The 18,114-nt window shown below is 45.1% G+C and overlaps 1 protein-coding gene across 1 annotated transcript in view; it reads left to right on the plus strand.

The window, feature by feature from the left end:
- The first annotated feature begins 3,698 nt into the window (after positions 1-3,698).
- UBR1 (ubiquitin protein ligase E3 component n-recognin 1) overlaps positions 3,699-18,114 on the plus strand; it is a 596,438-nt gene continuing 582,022 nt past the window's right edge. Inside the window, 1 exon segment of the mRNA XM_029598685.1 lies at positions 3,699-3,837. Coding sequence (XP_029454545.1) covers positions 3,751-3,837 — 87 coding nt within the window. The 5' untranslated portion in view covers positions 3,699-3,750.

The following is an 18,114-nucleotide window of genomic DNA, read 5'->3' on the forward strand; positions in this document are numbered from 1 at the left end:
GAGCCCTTTTTAAATATTGGGGTTACATTTGCTATCCTCCAGTCTTCAGGTACAATGGATGATTTTAATGATAAGTTACAAATTTTTCTAATAGGTCTGAAATTTCATTTTTAGTTCCTTCAGAACTCTGGGGTGTATACCATCCGGTCCAGGTGATTTACTACTCTTCAGTTTGTCAATCAGGCCTACCACATCTTCTAGGTTCACCGTGATTTGATTCAGTCCATCTGAATCATTACCCATGAAAAGCTTCTCCATTACTGGTACCTCCCCAACATCCTCTTCAGTAAACACCGAAGCAAAGAAATCATTTAATCTTTCCGCGATGGCCTTATCTTCTCTAAGTGCCCCTTTAAACCCTCGATCATCTAACGGTCCAACTGACTCCCTCACAGGCTTTCTGCTTCAGATATATTTTAAAAAGTTTTTACTGTGAGTTTTTGCCTCTACAGCCAACTTCTTTTCAAATTCTCTCTTAGCCTGTCTTACATTTAACTTGCCAATGTTTATGCTTTATCCTATTTTCTTCTGTTGGATCCTTCTTCCAATTTTTGAATGAAGATCTTTTGGCTAAAATAGCTTCTTTCACCTCCCCTTTTAACCATGCCGGTAATCGTTTTGCCTTCTTTCCACCTTTCTTAATGTGTGGAATACATCTGGACTGTGCTTCTAGAATGGTATTTTTTAACAATGACCACGCCTCTTGGACATTTTTTACTTTTGTAGCTGCTCCTTTCAGTTTTTTTCTAACAATTTTTCTCATTTTATCAAAGTTTCCCTTTTGAAAGTTTAGCACGAGAGCCTTGGATTTGCACACTGTTCCTTTTCCAGTCATTAAATCAAATTTGATCATATTATGATCACTATTGCCAAGCGGCCCCACCACCGTTACCTCTCTCACCAAGTCCTGTGCTCCACTGAGAATTAGATCTAAAATTGCTCCCTCTCTCGTCGGTTCCTGAACCAATTGCTCCATAAAGCTATAATTTATTCCATCCAGGAACGTTATCTCTCTAGCGTGACCCGATGATACATTTACCCAGTCTATATTGGGGTAATTGAAGTCTACAAAATTATATCAAAAAGAGTCAACACAGTAACCCGATGGGAGAACTGTAACATATAAGGGAAACCGAATAGTGATTTAAATTATAGCGTATAGTGACGGTGTCCCCAGTGTCCCCAGTCGGTATACCGACTGGGGACAGTGAGTCCGGCAGGTTTAAATGCCGAGTTAGAATTGCACACTTTTTTAGGATAAAATTGACCTAGGATTCAGTGCTTTCTTTTCAAATTTTCTGACAGTCAATACGTCATCAATTGACGTCACATCCATTGCATACTTATTAAAGACGTAAACGCTAGCCTCGTTTCCTCCTTGCGACGTAGAAGAATGGCTGAGACGCCAGGTCCATTTTGAAACGGTAGCCTACGGTGATCAGATAAGTACTACATTTTATATATTAAATTGAAAGTCACTAAAACTGTTTCTTTAAACACTTGTAGATAAACACTCCTAAGTTGATGTTCGTCTATATGCCCCTGAGGAAGCTTTGTCAAGCGAAACATCGGCCGTGTTGGGCGTTTTTCCAAATATCAGTCTGAGAGAGTGCTAGTCACCTCTTATTCATATAATGACAACGGAGTGTAAAATATTACCAATGGAGTGAACAACACTATTAATAGAGTGGAAGCTCATGTTTTAAAGAAAAAGAAAAAAATAACAAAAAATCTTTTCAAATAAATAATTAAAAGAATTTTAAGTGACGGTGAATGATTAGAAGTCCGGTTGGATTTGGGTTTGAATCACAACGTCAGGCTTGCTGACACCGTCACTATAGGCTACAATTTAAATCACTATTCGGTTTCCCTTATATGTTACGGTAATTGAAGTCTCCCATTATTACTGCACTACCAATTTGGTTAGCTTCCCTAATTTCTCTTAGCATTTCACTGTCCGTCTCACCATCTTGACCAGGTGGACGGTAGTATACCCCTATCGCTATAGTCTTCCCCGACACACAAGGGATTTCTACCCATAAAGATTCAATTTTGAATTTAGTCTCATGCAGGATATTTATCCTGCTGGACTCTATGCCATCCCGGACATAAAGTGCCACACCTCCTCCCGAGTGCTCCTCTCTGTCATTGCGATATAATTTGTACCCCGGTTTAGCACTGTCCCATTGGTTATCCTCTTTCCACCATGTCTCTGAGATGCCAATTAAGTCTATGTCATCATTTACTGCTATACATTCTAATTCTCCCATCTTACTTCTTAGACTTCTGGCATTAGCATACAAGCATTTCAAAGTTTGTTTTTTGTTTGTATTTTCATTCTGCTTTTGAATTGATAGGGATAAGTTAGAATTATTTAGCTCAGGTGAGTTTTTAGTTACAGGCACTTGGACTACTTTTCTAATTATTGGAACCTCACTGTTGGAATGCCCTAATTCTAATGCATCATTAGTATCCTTTAAAGATACCTGTCTCTGAACCATGCGCTGCTGAGCGACTGTCGGCTTTCCCCTTTGTTCTAGTTTAAAAGCTGCTCTATCTCTAACTAAATATGAACTGCCAGGCATAGCTATGGTTCCCAGTTTGCCACAGTATATATCTTTTGCTAAGAAATCATAGTCACTCAACTCTGCTTAGCTGTTTATGCCATTGCTTTACTGCTTTGTCCCCCGGACTTACTGCTGCTGCTCTCTGCCTCTGGCAGTGTTCCCCTACCATGTTTTATTTACAAATTTGGATTGAGAAGTCTATCAATAATTCTGTGTTTCTGGAAGTACTCTTGGTGCTCAGCAGCTCCACCTTAGTAAACTGAACTAGGCAGTAGGTAGTCGTGAGGAAAAGAAATACAGCAAGGGTATGATAATAAATGATGGCAGATAAAAGACCTAAATGGTGCATCCAGTTTGTTCAGCGCATGCAGCACCTGCTATTCACAGGTGCTCACCCATTCAAGTATTAACTAGGACCAACGTTGCCTGGCTTCCCAGGTCAGACAAAATTGGGCAGGATACCTATAGGGTGGAAAGGAAGGGAGACATTAGGGGATAAAGAAAAAGAGAAAAAAAAAGACAACTGGAGAGAAAGGAAGGTAATTCAATGGATATGTGCGCGGAAGGAGAAAACAGAGACGTGGCAGAAGGGAATAAAGGTTCCAAACTAATGAACATAAAGAAGAAAGAGAGAGACTAAGTAACATGGGGAGTAGAGTCAGGCTCGAAAAGAAGCATCTATGAAAATGTGGGATACACGCCAAGGGAAAAAAGAAATGAAAATGAAAAGACAATAGCAAGAGAAAGAAAAATGGATAATGAAAAAACAAGAGTTGCCATTGCCAAACAGAAAAAACTTGTATTTTTTAATGGAAAAGGTGCATTTAAAGATTTCCGATAAAAGCTGACAGTTGCCTTTTTGTGTATATTTACTAATACATATTAATTTATGCAAATATGCAACGAAATGTACTCTTGAGCTGTCCCAGAAACAGTCACCCTGGCCTCCTTTTCTCTTTCAAGACCTATATTACCTAACCCAAGGCAATTTAATTTACGGAAGACCTCAGCCGTAGCTCTTTGCCACGCTGCCGTTAAGCGCTCGTAGCGTCGCACTGCTCCTGGCTTCCTTTCTGACGGTTGTCACACTGCCGTGAACGTGCCGGAAAGTGAGGTTGTCTCGCGCTGTCTCCTCGGTAACGGGTTTCCGGTTGGCTTGGTAGTGGGGAGGAGGCTACTGTCAATGGATTTCAAAATGGCGGACGAAGGGGATAGTGGGGACGGAACGGAGACGAGTGGAGTTCCTGTGAACCCCCAGTCTTTGGCTATGGTGAGTCTCGGGTAGGGCGTGCAGTGGTGGTCAGTCTCTGGCGCTCAAAGTGTTGGTGGTAGACTACTCGTTAGACAGAAACTCGTGGTACGACTGATTCCTTACTTTTCATTTCCTAGGCAGCAAGGCAGGTATGGAGGGGTTAGAAGTGTTTTCCGGCGTTTTGATATTCTGCGGGCTCCCTTAGAATATTGTAGATGTTACAAGGAACGCAAAACGAAAACTGCAGTGTCCCGGTTGTCCTCATCCCTTGTTTACATGGCAGGCACAGGAAGCTTGGAGAGGCGGTGGAAGCTCCGGTCTCGCTTTTAACCTCCATTCCTCAGGCACAGTATCATGTTGTCCTTATGAAGAGACAATTTTCTTCTCTGCCCCCCCCCCTCCCCTTTTTTTTGGGTGGTGAAGGTAAGGTAGGGAAAATGTTTTGTGAGAGCAGGTGTCATCTCAGAGGTGGCTGAGTTTAGGCCTTGGCAGTAGTTTTGGTAGTCATCTATGCAGTTATCTCTTAGAGGCTGCAGAAGTGTTGTAAACAGCACTGGGTGCACAGTCTTTTATCCTAGTTTTGGGGCCACATATACTTTATTCTTCATGCTTTTGTTATGTCGATCGTGAAATATGTAAAGACCTTTTATTTGTCAAATTTATTACTTAACTTTCCAAGAACAAACTTGCCCCGGGCGAGGTACACAAATTGAATCGACAATACATACATAAACACATTGAAACACAAGTCAGACAAGGGTTTCTAAGACCGTCAACTGTATTAATGTAATTTTTTGTTTTATTTGATTTTTGACTGATGGTCAGAAAACCAAAACTGTACTATAAATATTTACAAAAGAAACATTTGCTGTACGTTTGATGTTTGTTTTGCTTTTGTTTAGTTTGGACTAGTCTGTAGAAATAAAATTAAAAAAAAAAAATCCAACAAACAGGTTTGGGAAAACTAGGTTTATATACTAGAAATGGAATATTTGTAGCAATTTATCTTCAATTGTGTTAAAGCATGTGTTAAAGCATGAATTCTTTTGGATTTATATCTAGATGGTACTCTTTGAGCTGGGCAGGTCCTACTACTGCTTTTATTTTATTCGAGTTGATATTTTTCCAGGTTGTTTATAATTTCTATAGTGCTACCAGGCATATGCAGCGCTGTACAGAGAAACAGAAGAGAGAGTCTCTGTTTGTTGGCATTTGCAATCTGGTCAAGACACAAAAAATTAAAAAAAAGCTTTGTGTTAAAATAGTAAGGCCATGATGTTGTTTCTCTACTAAGATTGTTCTTTAATTATTATATAAATTGCAGTTACAAAAAAGCATTTTACAATGCTTCACAGCACAAAAATAAAGTTCTACCAAGCAAAAAGAAATAATATAAAGTGATACCCCCTTTTTTAAAATTTCCTGACTAGTTTTAGGGAATTGAGATTCTATTAGGTCCAAACAAAATTAGCAGATTAGAGCAAGAGGTGACATTACAACCGAATCATAAAATACATTATGGTAGTGTGAACAGGCAAGGGTGGGGGTTGTTATGTAAGCAATAGAAGGTGACAAGCAGTAGGATTAATTCTGTTAGTTAAAAACCTCAAGTTGCTGTTCAGTCCTTCTTTGTGTGCTCTGAAGTGTTTGATAAATGGGTAATTTTTTTCCAAGAATTTGGAAACCTTTTCTGTCATTGCTTACTACAGTTAGGAATCTCTTGCAGGGACAGCCCAGTCACATTTCTGTGTACAGGATACTCCAGTACAGAATTAATGCCTTGGGTATCTAATCAAAATCTTGTATTTAATGCTGTTTAAAGAAGCGTTTAGTTGAAAATTGATTTTAAATGGAAATAGTCTTGATGTTTGTGATTTTATTGTTATAGGTTAAGGTGTGATCCACTTAGCTTGATTTGTTTTCATTATAAGCAGGCAATAAATGTTTTTAAATAAAAAATACTTTGGGAGAAAGATGTCCAATATCAGGTAAGTGCTTGGGAGGGAGGGGGAGTAGATGTCTGTTAATAGTAAGTTATTCACAAGAACAGCTGATGTTAATGTCTTCTTGTTTTTGATTTTTAAGTTTGAATAATCCCATTTCAATTATGGAACCTGTTGACTCATTTTTTTCTTTATTTTATTTTGATAAAAAATTCAATAAATAGGTTTAAAGATACAATTTTAGGATAACCTTCCTTGGATGAAATCCATTCCATTACTATAATATTATGTAATTGGCATCTCCAAACTTCACCATTCATCCATTTGATCCTGAAATATTTTTTAGCTATAAGAATGTGTTTTTGGTCAGGGAATATTTATTAAAGAAGTAAACTTGCAGACTGATCAAAGATACATAATAGGATAGATTTTGAAAATGAATCATTAACTATACTATTAACAGTACCTAAGATGTGATTCTAAAATGCTGAACTATTAGGGCACTCCTATATGCAGTATAAATTGATTTACATTTGCTGCACTCATTTGTAGAGATTATTCCTGTTTTAAAAGCTCTAGCTAGGTTAATATATTATCTCCCCATCATTTTGTAGTACAATTCCCACAGCAGTACATTCCCTGTAAAAAAAAATTTTCACCATGGAGACCCCTCTCCCATTTCATCTCATTTCAATCCAAAAACCTATCACTCCCTCTTGGTAACCTCTCATGACTGTATTAGATAGTGGATTAATTATTGATTATTTAGGAACTTGTAGGTTTGAGAGAGAGACAGACCCTTCTCTACAGCTCTGAGGAGCATTATATCAAATTTTGTTTTTGGTTAGAAATATTTTTATTAATGCATTACGCACATTCAACATAATGTTTAATTAGCAGGAATGCAAATAACTGCTTGTCTGAAAGATCAAAGTACTCTCTTAAGTTCTTGAAAAGAATACATCAGGTTCTCTCCTAATGGAATGAATTTGTTAATGATTACCAGCCTTTTCAGAGTCCAGTTTTTAAAAACACTTGCAGACTTCCCACTTGGGTTACAGTCATTGCCTCTTAAAGGAAGAAACTTAGAGTATCCGGGTGGCCACCACAGAACCCTCCTCGCTGAGCTCCTGGCCTATCTCACTGAATGTATTAGAGGACTCTGTCTAATTTTGGCTTGGAACATATTGGCTTTATCATATAGCACATAAAAAAAGATTAAATGGTAGCAGTAATTGTTCAATTTGCACAGAAGTATAAATCCACTTGCTAATAAGCCAGTCATGGATATGACGCATGATACATGTTTGGTTATATTTCTTAAGGTCCAGAAGAGAGCATCCACCTTTTTGAATATGGCTGAAAAATTTTCTTAATTGAAAGTTTGGATTTTTTTTTTATCCCACTATAAAAATCTGGAAATTTACTTTGTTAGTCTTCTGCACATTCTTACCAAGTAATACTGGGGGGATGTTTGCAGCGCACAGAGATATTTTGAATAACTGGGATTCTTCCAGTTAGAGAATTGGGTAGGTTATGCCAGCTGGCTAGGTTTGAAAACATTGGGGTGACATTTAATGAGTACAGTATTTTCAGATTACTAGGAATGGAAATTCCAAAATATTAATCTTCTGAATTACCCACCTTACGGGAAAGATCCCTTTCCAATTTTGTCACACCTTACTAGTTAGGTCTAGAGCCACCAATTTGTGAAATTAATCTTCAGGCATGAGAGAGCCAGTATTTTCCATCAGGTTGGTTACTATTGACAATGAAGGCTCTAGCTCTAACAATAACAGGAGCATGTCAGCAGCAGCCAGGCTGATTTTGATGATATCTTTCACTAAGGGCCAGATTTTAAAAGGGGTACGTGCATAAGTTATGCGCGTAACCCTTTTAAAACCCCCCTGTGCGCGCCGAGCCTATTTTGCATAGGCTCAGCGGCGCGTGCAAGCCCCGGGACGCGCTTAAGTCCCGGGGCTTCGCAAGGGGTGTGTATTGGGTGGGCAGTGCAAATTTCGGGGTGTTCCAGGGGGCGTGTCGGGGCATGGTGCCAGCCCGGGGGCGTGGTCGAGATCTCCGGACCAGCCCCTGGGTTGGGTGATGGCGCGCCAGCAGCCCGCTGGCACGCGCAGAGTTACACCTGCCTCTGGCAGGCATAACTTTAACAACAAAGGTAGGGGGACGGTTTAGATAGGGCCGGGGGGTGGGTTAGGTAGGGGGGGGTAGAAGGAAAGTTCCCTCCGAGGTTGCTCCGATTTCGGAGCGGCCTTAGAGGGAACGGGCAGCGTGCGCAGGGCTCTGCATGCGCAAGTTGCACAAATGTGCACCCCCTTGTGTGCGCTGACCCTGGATTTTTGTTTCCGCGCGCGTACATTTATAAAATCTACCCCTAAGTGAATCCCTTTACAAATCTCTAAGATTTGAAGTTTCCGAACTAGATGCTCTAGGCTCAGAACATACAAAAGGGGCTTTTCCTAGCATGTAGCCAGATGGACTCAGAACAAATGGGTATAGTGTGCTCGTGCTACCGTAGCAGTTGGAGACGGATCTGACGTCAGCACGGGTACGTAAACCCCAATAGGAAGTGAGGCAATTCAGTAATTTCCGTCTCCAAAGCAGTTTGGAGAGCCTGCACGCTCGCAGAGCGTGTTTTCCAATACTACTTTCTATATTCTACTTACTAAATTTCTACAGGAATATCAAGCCTCGCACTCCTGCGGTGATACCCTCTGGTCCCTCCCCCAGTTGAGTTTCCCGGGGTGATTTCCGCGATCCCTCGGAGGTCTAGGCCTCGGTCCGGTGGCCGAATCGCGGCAGGGATCTAGCCCCTGAGCGAGAAGGGCTTGGGCCGGGCTGAGAGGCGCCTCGGTCCCGGCGTGGACCTAGAGGCAGCGGGTGCATTTCCTCAAGCGCGGCGGTGAAGGTATTTCCCCTCTCCCCCCGCAGCCGGAGACCGCCCGGGTTCCAACCGGGAAGCGCTGAGGATCAGGTAAGGCGTACATCTCTTACTTTTGGTCTCCGAGGTACGAGGATCGGCGGCGTTGCCTGTATGCGGCACGCCGTGGAGGTCGCCATTTTGTCGGCCTTGTTCAGGTATTGAGCACCCATGATAGGCGCCTGTATATGATTAAGCGCATATTATTGAGCGCATATTGTATATCATTGAGCGTATATTGATGACCGCATACTATTGAGCGTATATTGCTGATCGCATATTCTTGAGCGCATATTGTATATCATTGAGCGTATATTGCTGACCACATTTTATTGAGCGCATATTGTATATTATCGAGCGTATATTGCTGCCGCATATTATTGAGCGCATATTGTATATCATTGAGCGTATATTGCTGACCGCATTTTATTGAGCGCATATTGTATATTATCGAGCGTATATTGCTGCCGCATATTGTTAAGCGCATATTGTATATCATTGAGCGTATATTGCTGCCGCATATTGTTAAGCGCATATTGTATTGAGCGTATATTCTTCAGCGCTACATTTGCAAGCCGCGATGGAACATTCGAACGCCCCAGCGTCTCCTGCGGCGGCGCCTCCTGATTCCGGCGTAAAAGCTCTCGGCCTCTGCTCAGCATGCCAGCTTAGAGCCACGCACAGCGAGGAGCCAGACTCCCTTTGTGCCCAATGTGAGGAGGCAGTGGGAGCCTCGGGCCAGGACCAGTCTCAACCGAGGTTTGCTGACAGTTCCCCAGGGGCCACCCCGGATCTAGCGGGCAGTCTCGACCAACCTGGGATCCCGGGGGACCTGGTACCCCGACGACTAGAGACCGCTTCCATTTCCTGGGTGGATCTCTTTAAGGGGATCCATGCCTTTGTACAGATGCAATCAGCTTCCTGTCCAGGCCCTGCTGTTGCTCCAGCTGATCCTGCCCCTGGACCTTCGCGCCCTTATCGTGAGCACCTGCCTCCGGGCAGTCCGGTTCAGGCGGACCCTGATGTCTCGGAGGACGAGTCCGAACCCCCCGAGGAGGGGGAACTTCCCTCGGGGATTGAGCCATATCGAACCATGAGGCGGTTCTTTCCCAAGGAAGATCTCTCCGACCTGGTATCTCAGTGCCTGGCGGAGTTGGCTATTACAGGAGCCAGCACTACGGTGCCCTCTATGCAGAACCCTCTGCTGGAAGGTCTTCGTCCTACAGCCTGCCATTTTCCCTTCTTGCAAGCAGCACAGCAACTGATAGATTTGGAATGGGCTGCACCAGCGGCCTCATTCAAAGGGGGTTGGGCCCTGACGGGCATGTACTCCCTGGAACCGGTAATCAAGGAGATGCTGGCGTGCCCTCAGGTGGACGCCTTGGTTAGCGCTGTGGTCAAGCGCACTACCATTCCAGTTGAAGGGGGGGCGGCCCTCAAGGAGCCTCATGACCGGCGACTGGATGTTATCCTGAAACAGACCTTTGAGGTGGCAGCTCTATCTTTGTGGATCGCAACCTGCTGCACAGTGGTGACGCGTTCCTGTTTGTCACAGGTCAGGAACAATGCTCCGGCAGCAGACATGGAGTCAGCTCTCTCGTTCCTCACGGATGCCGCATCCGACCTAGTCCGTACGACAGCAAAGGGGGTCTCATCCTCTGTAGCTGCCGGGAGGCAGCTCTGGATACGGAATTGGTCAGCCGATGCTCCTTCGAAGACACGCCTCACCAGAATGCCCTTTAGGGGTTCTTTCCTGTTCGGCAGCGACCTTGATAAACTGGCCAGCACATGGGGCGCCTCTCCAGTACCTCGACTGCCGGAAGATAGGTTCAAAAGGAACCAGCGCGCCTTTCCGAGGCCCTCCAGAGGTAGAAGCTCCCAGCGCTTCACTCCCTATAGGAGTCGCTACCAGGCGCCTCATCCTCAGGCCAGGAACCAGTCCTTTCGGACCAAGCAGCATAAGAGGGGAGCCGCCTCTGGTTCACGGCCCGGCCACGCCTCCCAATGAGAATCAGCCGATCCATCCGGGGGACGGAGCCATAGGGGGCAGGTTAATCCTCTTCTACCCCAGATGGGTCGAGATTACATCGGATCAGTGGGTCCTTGCCATCATCCGAGAGGGGTATTATCTGGACTTCCATCACATCCCTCCGGACAGGTTTGTGGAATCTTCGTGTCCAATACACAAGAAGGTGGCATTGGAAGCTACCCTGGCGAGGCTCCTGTCCTTGAAAGCCATAATCCCAGTACCTGCATGGGAATTGGATTCTGGGCACTATTCCATTTATTTCATGGTACCCAAGAAAGAGGGCACTTTCCGGCCCGTACTGGACCTCAAGTCAGTCAATCGATACTTAAGGGTCCCGAGGTTTCGCATGGAAACTCTGCGCTCAGTCAAGACCGCAGTACAGCCAGGAGAATTCCTCACGGCCTTAGACTTGTCAGAAGCCTACCTGCATATCCCGATCCATCCGGATCATCAGCGCTACCTACGCTTCAAGGTTCTGGGACACCACTTCCAATTCCGGGCTTTGCCCTTCGGGTTAGCCACGGCGCCGCGGACCTTCACCAAGGTGATCGTAGTGGTAGCAGCGGCGCTCAGACGGGAAGGAATCCTTGTCCATCCCTACCTAGTCGATTGGCTGATCAGGGCGAAATCACAAGAGGAGAGCCATCGGGCAACCAACAGAGTGATCGCCCTTCTGGAAAGCCTGGGATGGGTAGTCAACCTCAACAAGAGTTGCCTACAGCCTTCCCAATCACTGGAATACCTGGGAGTCCAGTTCGACACCCAGGCAGACACAGTCAGTCTCACTACCAAGAGAAGATTAAAACTTCAGACGCGTCTCCGGTCCTTGATGGGAGCCAGCCGGCCCATAGCTTGGGACTATCTGCAGGTTCTCGGCCTCATGGCATCCACCCTGGAAGTAGTACCCTGGGCAAGGGCCCATATGAGACCTCTACAACGCTCCCTGCTTTCTCGCTGGAGCCCCTGCTTCCGGAATTATTCCGTGCATCTACCTCTGCCAGCCAGAGTGCGGACCCAGTTACGGTGGTGGTTGCAGTCCAACCACACGATCAGGGGGTCGAAGATGTCCTCCCCCACGTGGATTCTGCTCACCACAGATGCCAGCCTGAGCGGATGGGGAGCACACTGCAAAGAACTCACTGCACAAGGGCGGTGGGACAGAGAAGAGTCAGGGTGGAACATCAACCGTCTAGAGTCACGGGCAGTCCGGTTAGCCTGCCTGCAATTTGCTCACAGACTGCGGAACCGGGCAGTCAGAGTGATGTCCGACAACGCCACCACGGTGGCATACATCAACCGTCGGGGCGGAATCAGATGCCGACAGGTGTCCCTAGAGATGGCCCCGCTAATGGCTTGGGCAGAGGTGAATCTCCAGGACATCTCCGCCGTCCACATTGCCGGGAAGGACAACACCACGGCAGACTTCCTCAGCAGAGAAAGCCTAAATCCGGGGGAATGGCAGCTGTCGCCCACAGCCTTCCAGATGATTGTGGATCAGTGGGGGATTCCGGACATGGACTTACTAGCGGACAGGTCCAATGCTCAAATACCCAGATACTTCAGCCGCAAGCGAGATCCGTTCGCTCACGGGATCGATGCCCTGGTTCAGCCATGGCCTCCCGGGACCCTGCTATACGCTTTTCCTCCGTGGCCTTTGCTGGGCGCCCTTATCCACAAGATTCAGAAGCACCGGGGCCTAGTTCTTCTAGTGGCACCAGACTGGCCAAGAAGACCCTGGTACGCGGACATGAGAAGACTACTGGCAGGGGAGCCCCTTCCCCTGCCTCCTCTCAGGGACCTGCTACGTCAAGGTCCCATCCTCCACGAGGATCCGGCTCAATTCTCTCTTACGGTCTGGCCATTGAGAGGGCTAGACTAAAGAAAAGAGGTTACTCGGAGCCGGTGATAGATACACTCCTCCGAGCTCGCGAGTTTTCCACATCCCTCACCTATATAAGGATCTGGAGAGTATTTGAAGCCTGGTGCGACACTCATGGCACCAATCCACATGCGACCACAATCCCTATTGTTCTAGATTTCCTGCAAGATGGGCTTCAGAAGGGTCTCTCCCTAAGCTCCATCAAGGTTCAGGTGGCTGCGCTGTCTTGCTACGGTCCCAGGAGGGATGGCAAGACCATTGCCATGCACCCAGATGTTTCCCGCTTCCTGAAAGGAGTCAAGCACATTCGTCCGCCACTGAAGTGGGCAGTGCCCCTGTGGAACCTCAACATTGTTTTGGATTTCCTCGCAGGATCTACCTTCGGGGCCTGTCTCTCCGTTCACTAACTTTGAAGATGGAGTTCTTGCTGGCGGTGTGTTCCGCACGCCGCATCTCAGAGCTACAAGCACTGTCCTGCCGTGATCCCTTTTTGCGAATCACTCCTGAGGCTATCCATCTTCGCACGGTTCCCTCCTTTCTACCTAAAGTGGTCTCACAATTTCATCTCAACCAAACCATATCTTTGCCAACCACGGCGGGTTTGAAGAAATCAGAAGAAGGGCGTTTACTACGCCATCTCGACATTGGCAGATTGCTGCCCAGATATCTGGAAATGACAGAAGAAGTACGAAAGACGGACCATCTGTTCGTCCTGCACAGCGGAAAGAAACAAGGAGAAGCGGCCTCTCGGTCCACCATCGCCCGCTGGATTAAAGAAGTTATCAGAGCGGCTTACGTAGAGGCAGGGAAGTCACCGCCTCTACAAGTCAAGGCTCATTCTACATCTTGGGCAGAATCTAGGCTGCTGTCGCCTGCAGAAATATGTAAAGCGGCGACATGGTCCTCCCTCCATACCTTCTCCAGGTTCTACCGTCTGGATGTCCAGGCCAGGGAGGACACAGCATTTGCGAGGGCAGTCCAACGCGGTCCTCAGGCAGCCTCCCACCCAGTCCGGGAGTAGCTTTTGTACATCCCATTTGTTCTGAGTCCATCTGGCTACACGCTAGGAAATGTTGAGATTACTTACCTGATAATCTCCTTTTCCTTAGTGTAGACAGATGGACTCAGCATCCCGCCCGGCTGCCCGGTATACATGGGTTTCACCGATTCAAGGAAGGCCATGTCATCTTCTTACATAAGAGCGTCCCCTTTGCCAGGTGTCGACGCCTTCCGGTTGTGAATGCTGGTGGTCTCCAGCTACTATCAATCGGTCAGGGGAATCCTGTTTCACTATTTCATTGATCGTCAGTACACATATATCCATAACAGCTTTTGCAAGGAAGATTACTGAATTGCCTCACTTCCTGTGGGGGTATATGTACCCGTGCTGACGTCGGATCCGTCTCCAACTGCTAGCACGAGCACACTATACCCATTTGTTCTGAGTCCATCTGTCTACACTAAGGAAAAGGAGATTATCAGGTAAGTAATCTCAACAATAAGGGCCATCCATGCCTGATTTTATATAGTAGAGAAAACCTCTTGGAAACTATCCCAAGGTGTTCCTTGTTCCATGGAGCAACATTTTTTCAAGACCATTAGGCCCTTATGGTCAGGATACTAAAAGGTAAATTAAGAATACACCAGGAACATAAGACATTTTTAAAGTTACAGGGATCCAGCACTTTGGAACACACATAAAGGACTGATCAGAGACTTAAGTTTTTTTTAATTTGCTACCAGAAATAATCTTCTGCCTCTGTCAACTTATCACTTTTAACACATCAACTCTGTTCTTCCCGCTACCATTGTAATCTATCTTATGATTTAGTTGTATTTTCTGACAATGTCATCTCTTGCTTTGACCTGAGGAATGTTAACTCCTGAAAGCTAGTCAAGAAATGTATTGTTAATCCACTATGGAGGTGGTAATATGTATGTAGTTATAATGAATAGACCTTTTATTCATATGTCATGTAGAGGGGTGCGTCAATTATTTTCCTCTGAAGTATTTTTAATGCTTTATTGTGAAAATAAATTAATGTACAACTAAAAGTGTAGGTGGAAATTTGGAATGCCAGATCACATTCTGGGCTCAGATTGGCATCTGGATATTAGGAAAAAGTTGTTTTGGCAACTAATGCAAAATAGGCCCCTAAAATGACAATTCTGTGATCCCACATAATCTGACACCAATTTTGGAAGAACTGTGGAGGTATGATGAATAAGGGGTCAATTTTAAGTGTTGCTTGTGCAAAAATGCTCAGAGGTCTGAGTAACGCAGATTTTAAAAGCTGTGATTTATATATGTATGTGTGCATGAGCAAAAAATAAGGGGGGGAGGGGCAGGGCATGGGTGTTCTGAGGCAGGGCCAAATGTTACTCACGTAAATCTGTATTTTAAAACCAGAGGCCACAGCACACAGTAGCTTGTGATGAGAAGCAAGTCTGCAGATCTCGTGTTTTAGGGCTTATATGACGGGGGCGAGCAGGATGAAGATTCAGAGGAATCTGGATGACCTTGAGATTGACTGGACAAACTGGGAATGTCCCTTGCATGAGCATGTTTAAAATCTACTTACCTACGTGTGTTAAAACTGGCGAAAATCTATGGAAGATACGCAAAGTAGGTTTGCTCAAGTAACCTCTTGAAATTAGGAGCATACTTATGTACAGTAGGTGTATTTTAAATCATATACAAGCAAGTGTGCACATGATTTAAAATTCCAGCATAGCTCCACTCATGCACTGATACGTGCATGTATGGGCATATGTGTGCTAATTTTAAAATTAGCCTGTAAGAGCAGTGCTTGTACTTCACTGACCTTGTCAAGTAGTCAACAAGGCTACTAAAAACAGCCTTTTTCATTTGAACTTTAAATTTAGCTGGTTCCAGAAGCTCAAATGGAGGCTTCATGAGCTGAACCTGGATGACATTAAGATTCCATGGCACCAGAGGCTTATTGACAGAAGGTTTAGAATGCCACAATCCTTTTCATAAATTTGGCTCCTTTTTATCTGCTGATGGTATACTGCAATAGAACTGAAGTTTACTTTCACAAAGGACATATTAAGTCTTGAGCGGAGTAGCTCTACAAATAAATGGGTCCAGAGATCTGGCCTGACCCCAGGCTAAAAACCTCTTCCATTTGAAGCTGTAGAATTTTCTAGTCGAAGGCATTTTGGCAGAAATCAAGATGTCTTATATTTTCTCTTGGAAGGAGCAGGGAGGAAACTACTGTGCATTGAACATCCATACTGTGAGTACTAGGGAGGATAGGTTCGGATAGCAGAGTTATCTGTCCTCCTGCATGATGAAATGAGGGACAAAAGTTCCCAATGAGATGGGAGGCTGCTTGGATTATTGGACGAGGTAGGGGAACCACGCATGCCTTGGCCATGCTGGAGCAATGAGATTCATTCTTGCACAGTCTTGAAGCACTTTCTGGAGTGTCCTTACAATCAACAGGATTGGTGGGTATGCATTTGGAAGACTAGCATCCCAGTGCAGCAGAAGAGCATCTGGAACTAAACAAAACCTGTTTGGAAGCATGGAGCAAAACTTTGACCTTTCTGTTGCTCTCCAAAGCAAACAACTTGAGTGTTGGCTGCCACCCTCCATCCCTCCCAGAGATTGAACAAATTATCCATCATTTGCTCATCCAAGGACTTGTCTGAGATGGTTCTCGGATGAGGATGAAGACTCCCTGGAGGAAGGGGAAATCCCTCCAGGAACGGAACCTTACTGAACCATGAGGCGGTTCTTCGCCAAAGACGAACTATCAGACCTCGTGGCTCACAGCTTGAAAGAGCTCACTATCCCAGGCACAAGTGCCACAGGGGAACCAAAGATGAACCCCCTCCTTGAGGGACTCTGTCAGGCCTCCCACCAATTCCCTTTGCTGCAAGCCGTTCAACAGCTGATTGACCTGGAGGCCACGTTCAAGGGGGGGCCACGTTCAAGGGGAGGCCACGTTCAAGGGGGGACGGACCCTGGCAGCCCTATACCCTCTGGGCCCCGCTGCCAAAGATCTCCTGGCATCCCTATCATCTCTATGACTGACCACATCATCCTAGGATTAGACAAAGGACAAGCCTTCCTTCTGATACTACTCGACCTCTCGTCTGCATTTGATACGGTCAATCACTCCCTTCTCGTCAACCAATTATCAGCCATAGGTATCTCAGGCACTGCCCTTTCATGGTTCAGAACCTTCCTCAGCAACAGAGGTTATAAGGTTAAGATTCATAATAAAGAATCCTCTATACACCCCGCATCAGTAGGAGTCCCTCAGGGCTCATCCCTGTCTCCTACCTTGTTTAACATTAATCTGTTACCTTTATGTAAACTTCTCACTGACCTCAATCTCAAACATTTTCTCTACGCTGACGATATTCAGGTCCTGATCCCCATCGAAGAGTCGCTCGCAAAAACACTGTTGCACTGGGAATCCTGCCTCCAAAATATCAAACAACTTCTTACAAGTCTCAACCTGATACTAAATTCATCAAAAACAGAACTTCTACTCATCACACCAGAAAACAGCTCCATCTCATACACCCATCCTACCATACCAAACACCACACAAGTGAGAGATCTAGGAGTTCAAATTGACAATCACCTAAACCTGAAAGCTAACATCAACAAAACCACCAGAGGCTGCTTTTATAAGCTCCAAGTGCTGAAAAGAATACGACCCCTCTTCCACACACATGACTTCAGAACGATCCTACAATCAATCATTTTCGCAAAGCTGGACTATTGTAACACCATCATGCTTGGTCTCCCTTCATCACACACCAAACCATTACAAATGGTCCAAAACGCCTCCGCCCGTATACTCACCAACACCAGGAGAAGAGAACACATAACACCTATCTTGATGGACCTCCATTGGCTGCCCATCCACTTCAGAATAATCTACAAGGCCATTCTCACCATTTTCAAAAACATCCATCAATTAGCCCCAATCGATCTACATATCCCCCTCCGATTACACCATTCCACAAGACCGACAAGAGATGCTTACAAAGGATCACTTCAAGTACCTCCAGCCAAGACTACCAGACACATCACGCTCAGAGATCGGGCATTCTCCACAGCCGGTCCAACATTATGGAACTCCATTCCCCCGGATCTTAGAATGGAACCCAACATCTCAACATTCAAGAAAAGACTCAAGACGTGGCTGTTCACGCAGGCCTTTCCTAACTCCAATTCCCTCTAACTCCCTTCATTCAACACGCTCCGCTAGCATTAGCGTTAATAGCCACCTCTTACAATGTTATCTATACTTATATATAACTATCTGATCTTCATTTCCCTTCTCATTCCAAGTTATTGTTTTCCTTGTTATATGTAACTGCTTTTCTGCACTATTGTTTAAATGGTAAAGTTTATTATAATTACACCCCTGTTTCTTGTGAACCAGCATGATGGGACCACAGTCTTGAATGTTGGTATATAAAAAAGTTAAATAAATAAATAAATAAATCCCCAAAGTGG

This window comes from Rhinatrema bivittatum, chromosome 4, assembly GCF_901001135.1.
Source record: "Rhinatrema bivittatum chromosome 4, aRhiBiv1.1, whole genome shotgun sequence".
In the NCBI taxonomy this organism is placed as follows: domain Eukaryota; kingdom Metazoa; phylum Chordata; class Amphibia; order Gymnophiona; family Rhinatrematidae; genus Rhinatrema; species Rhinatrema bivittatum.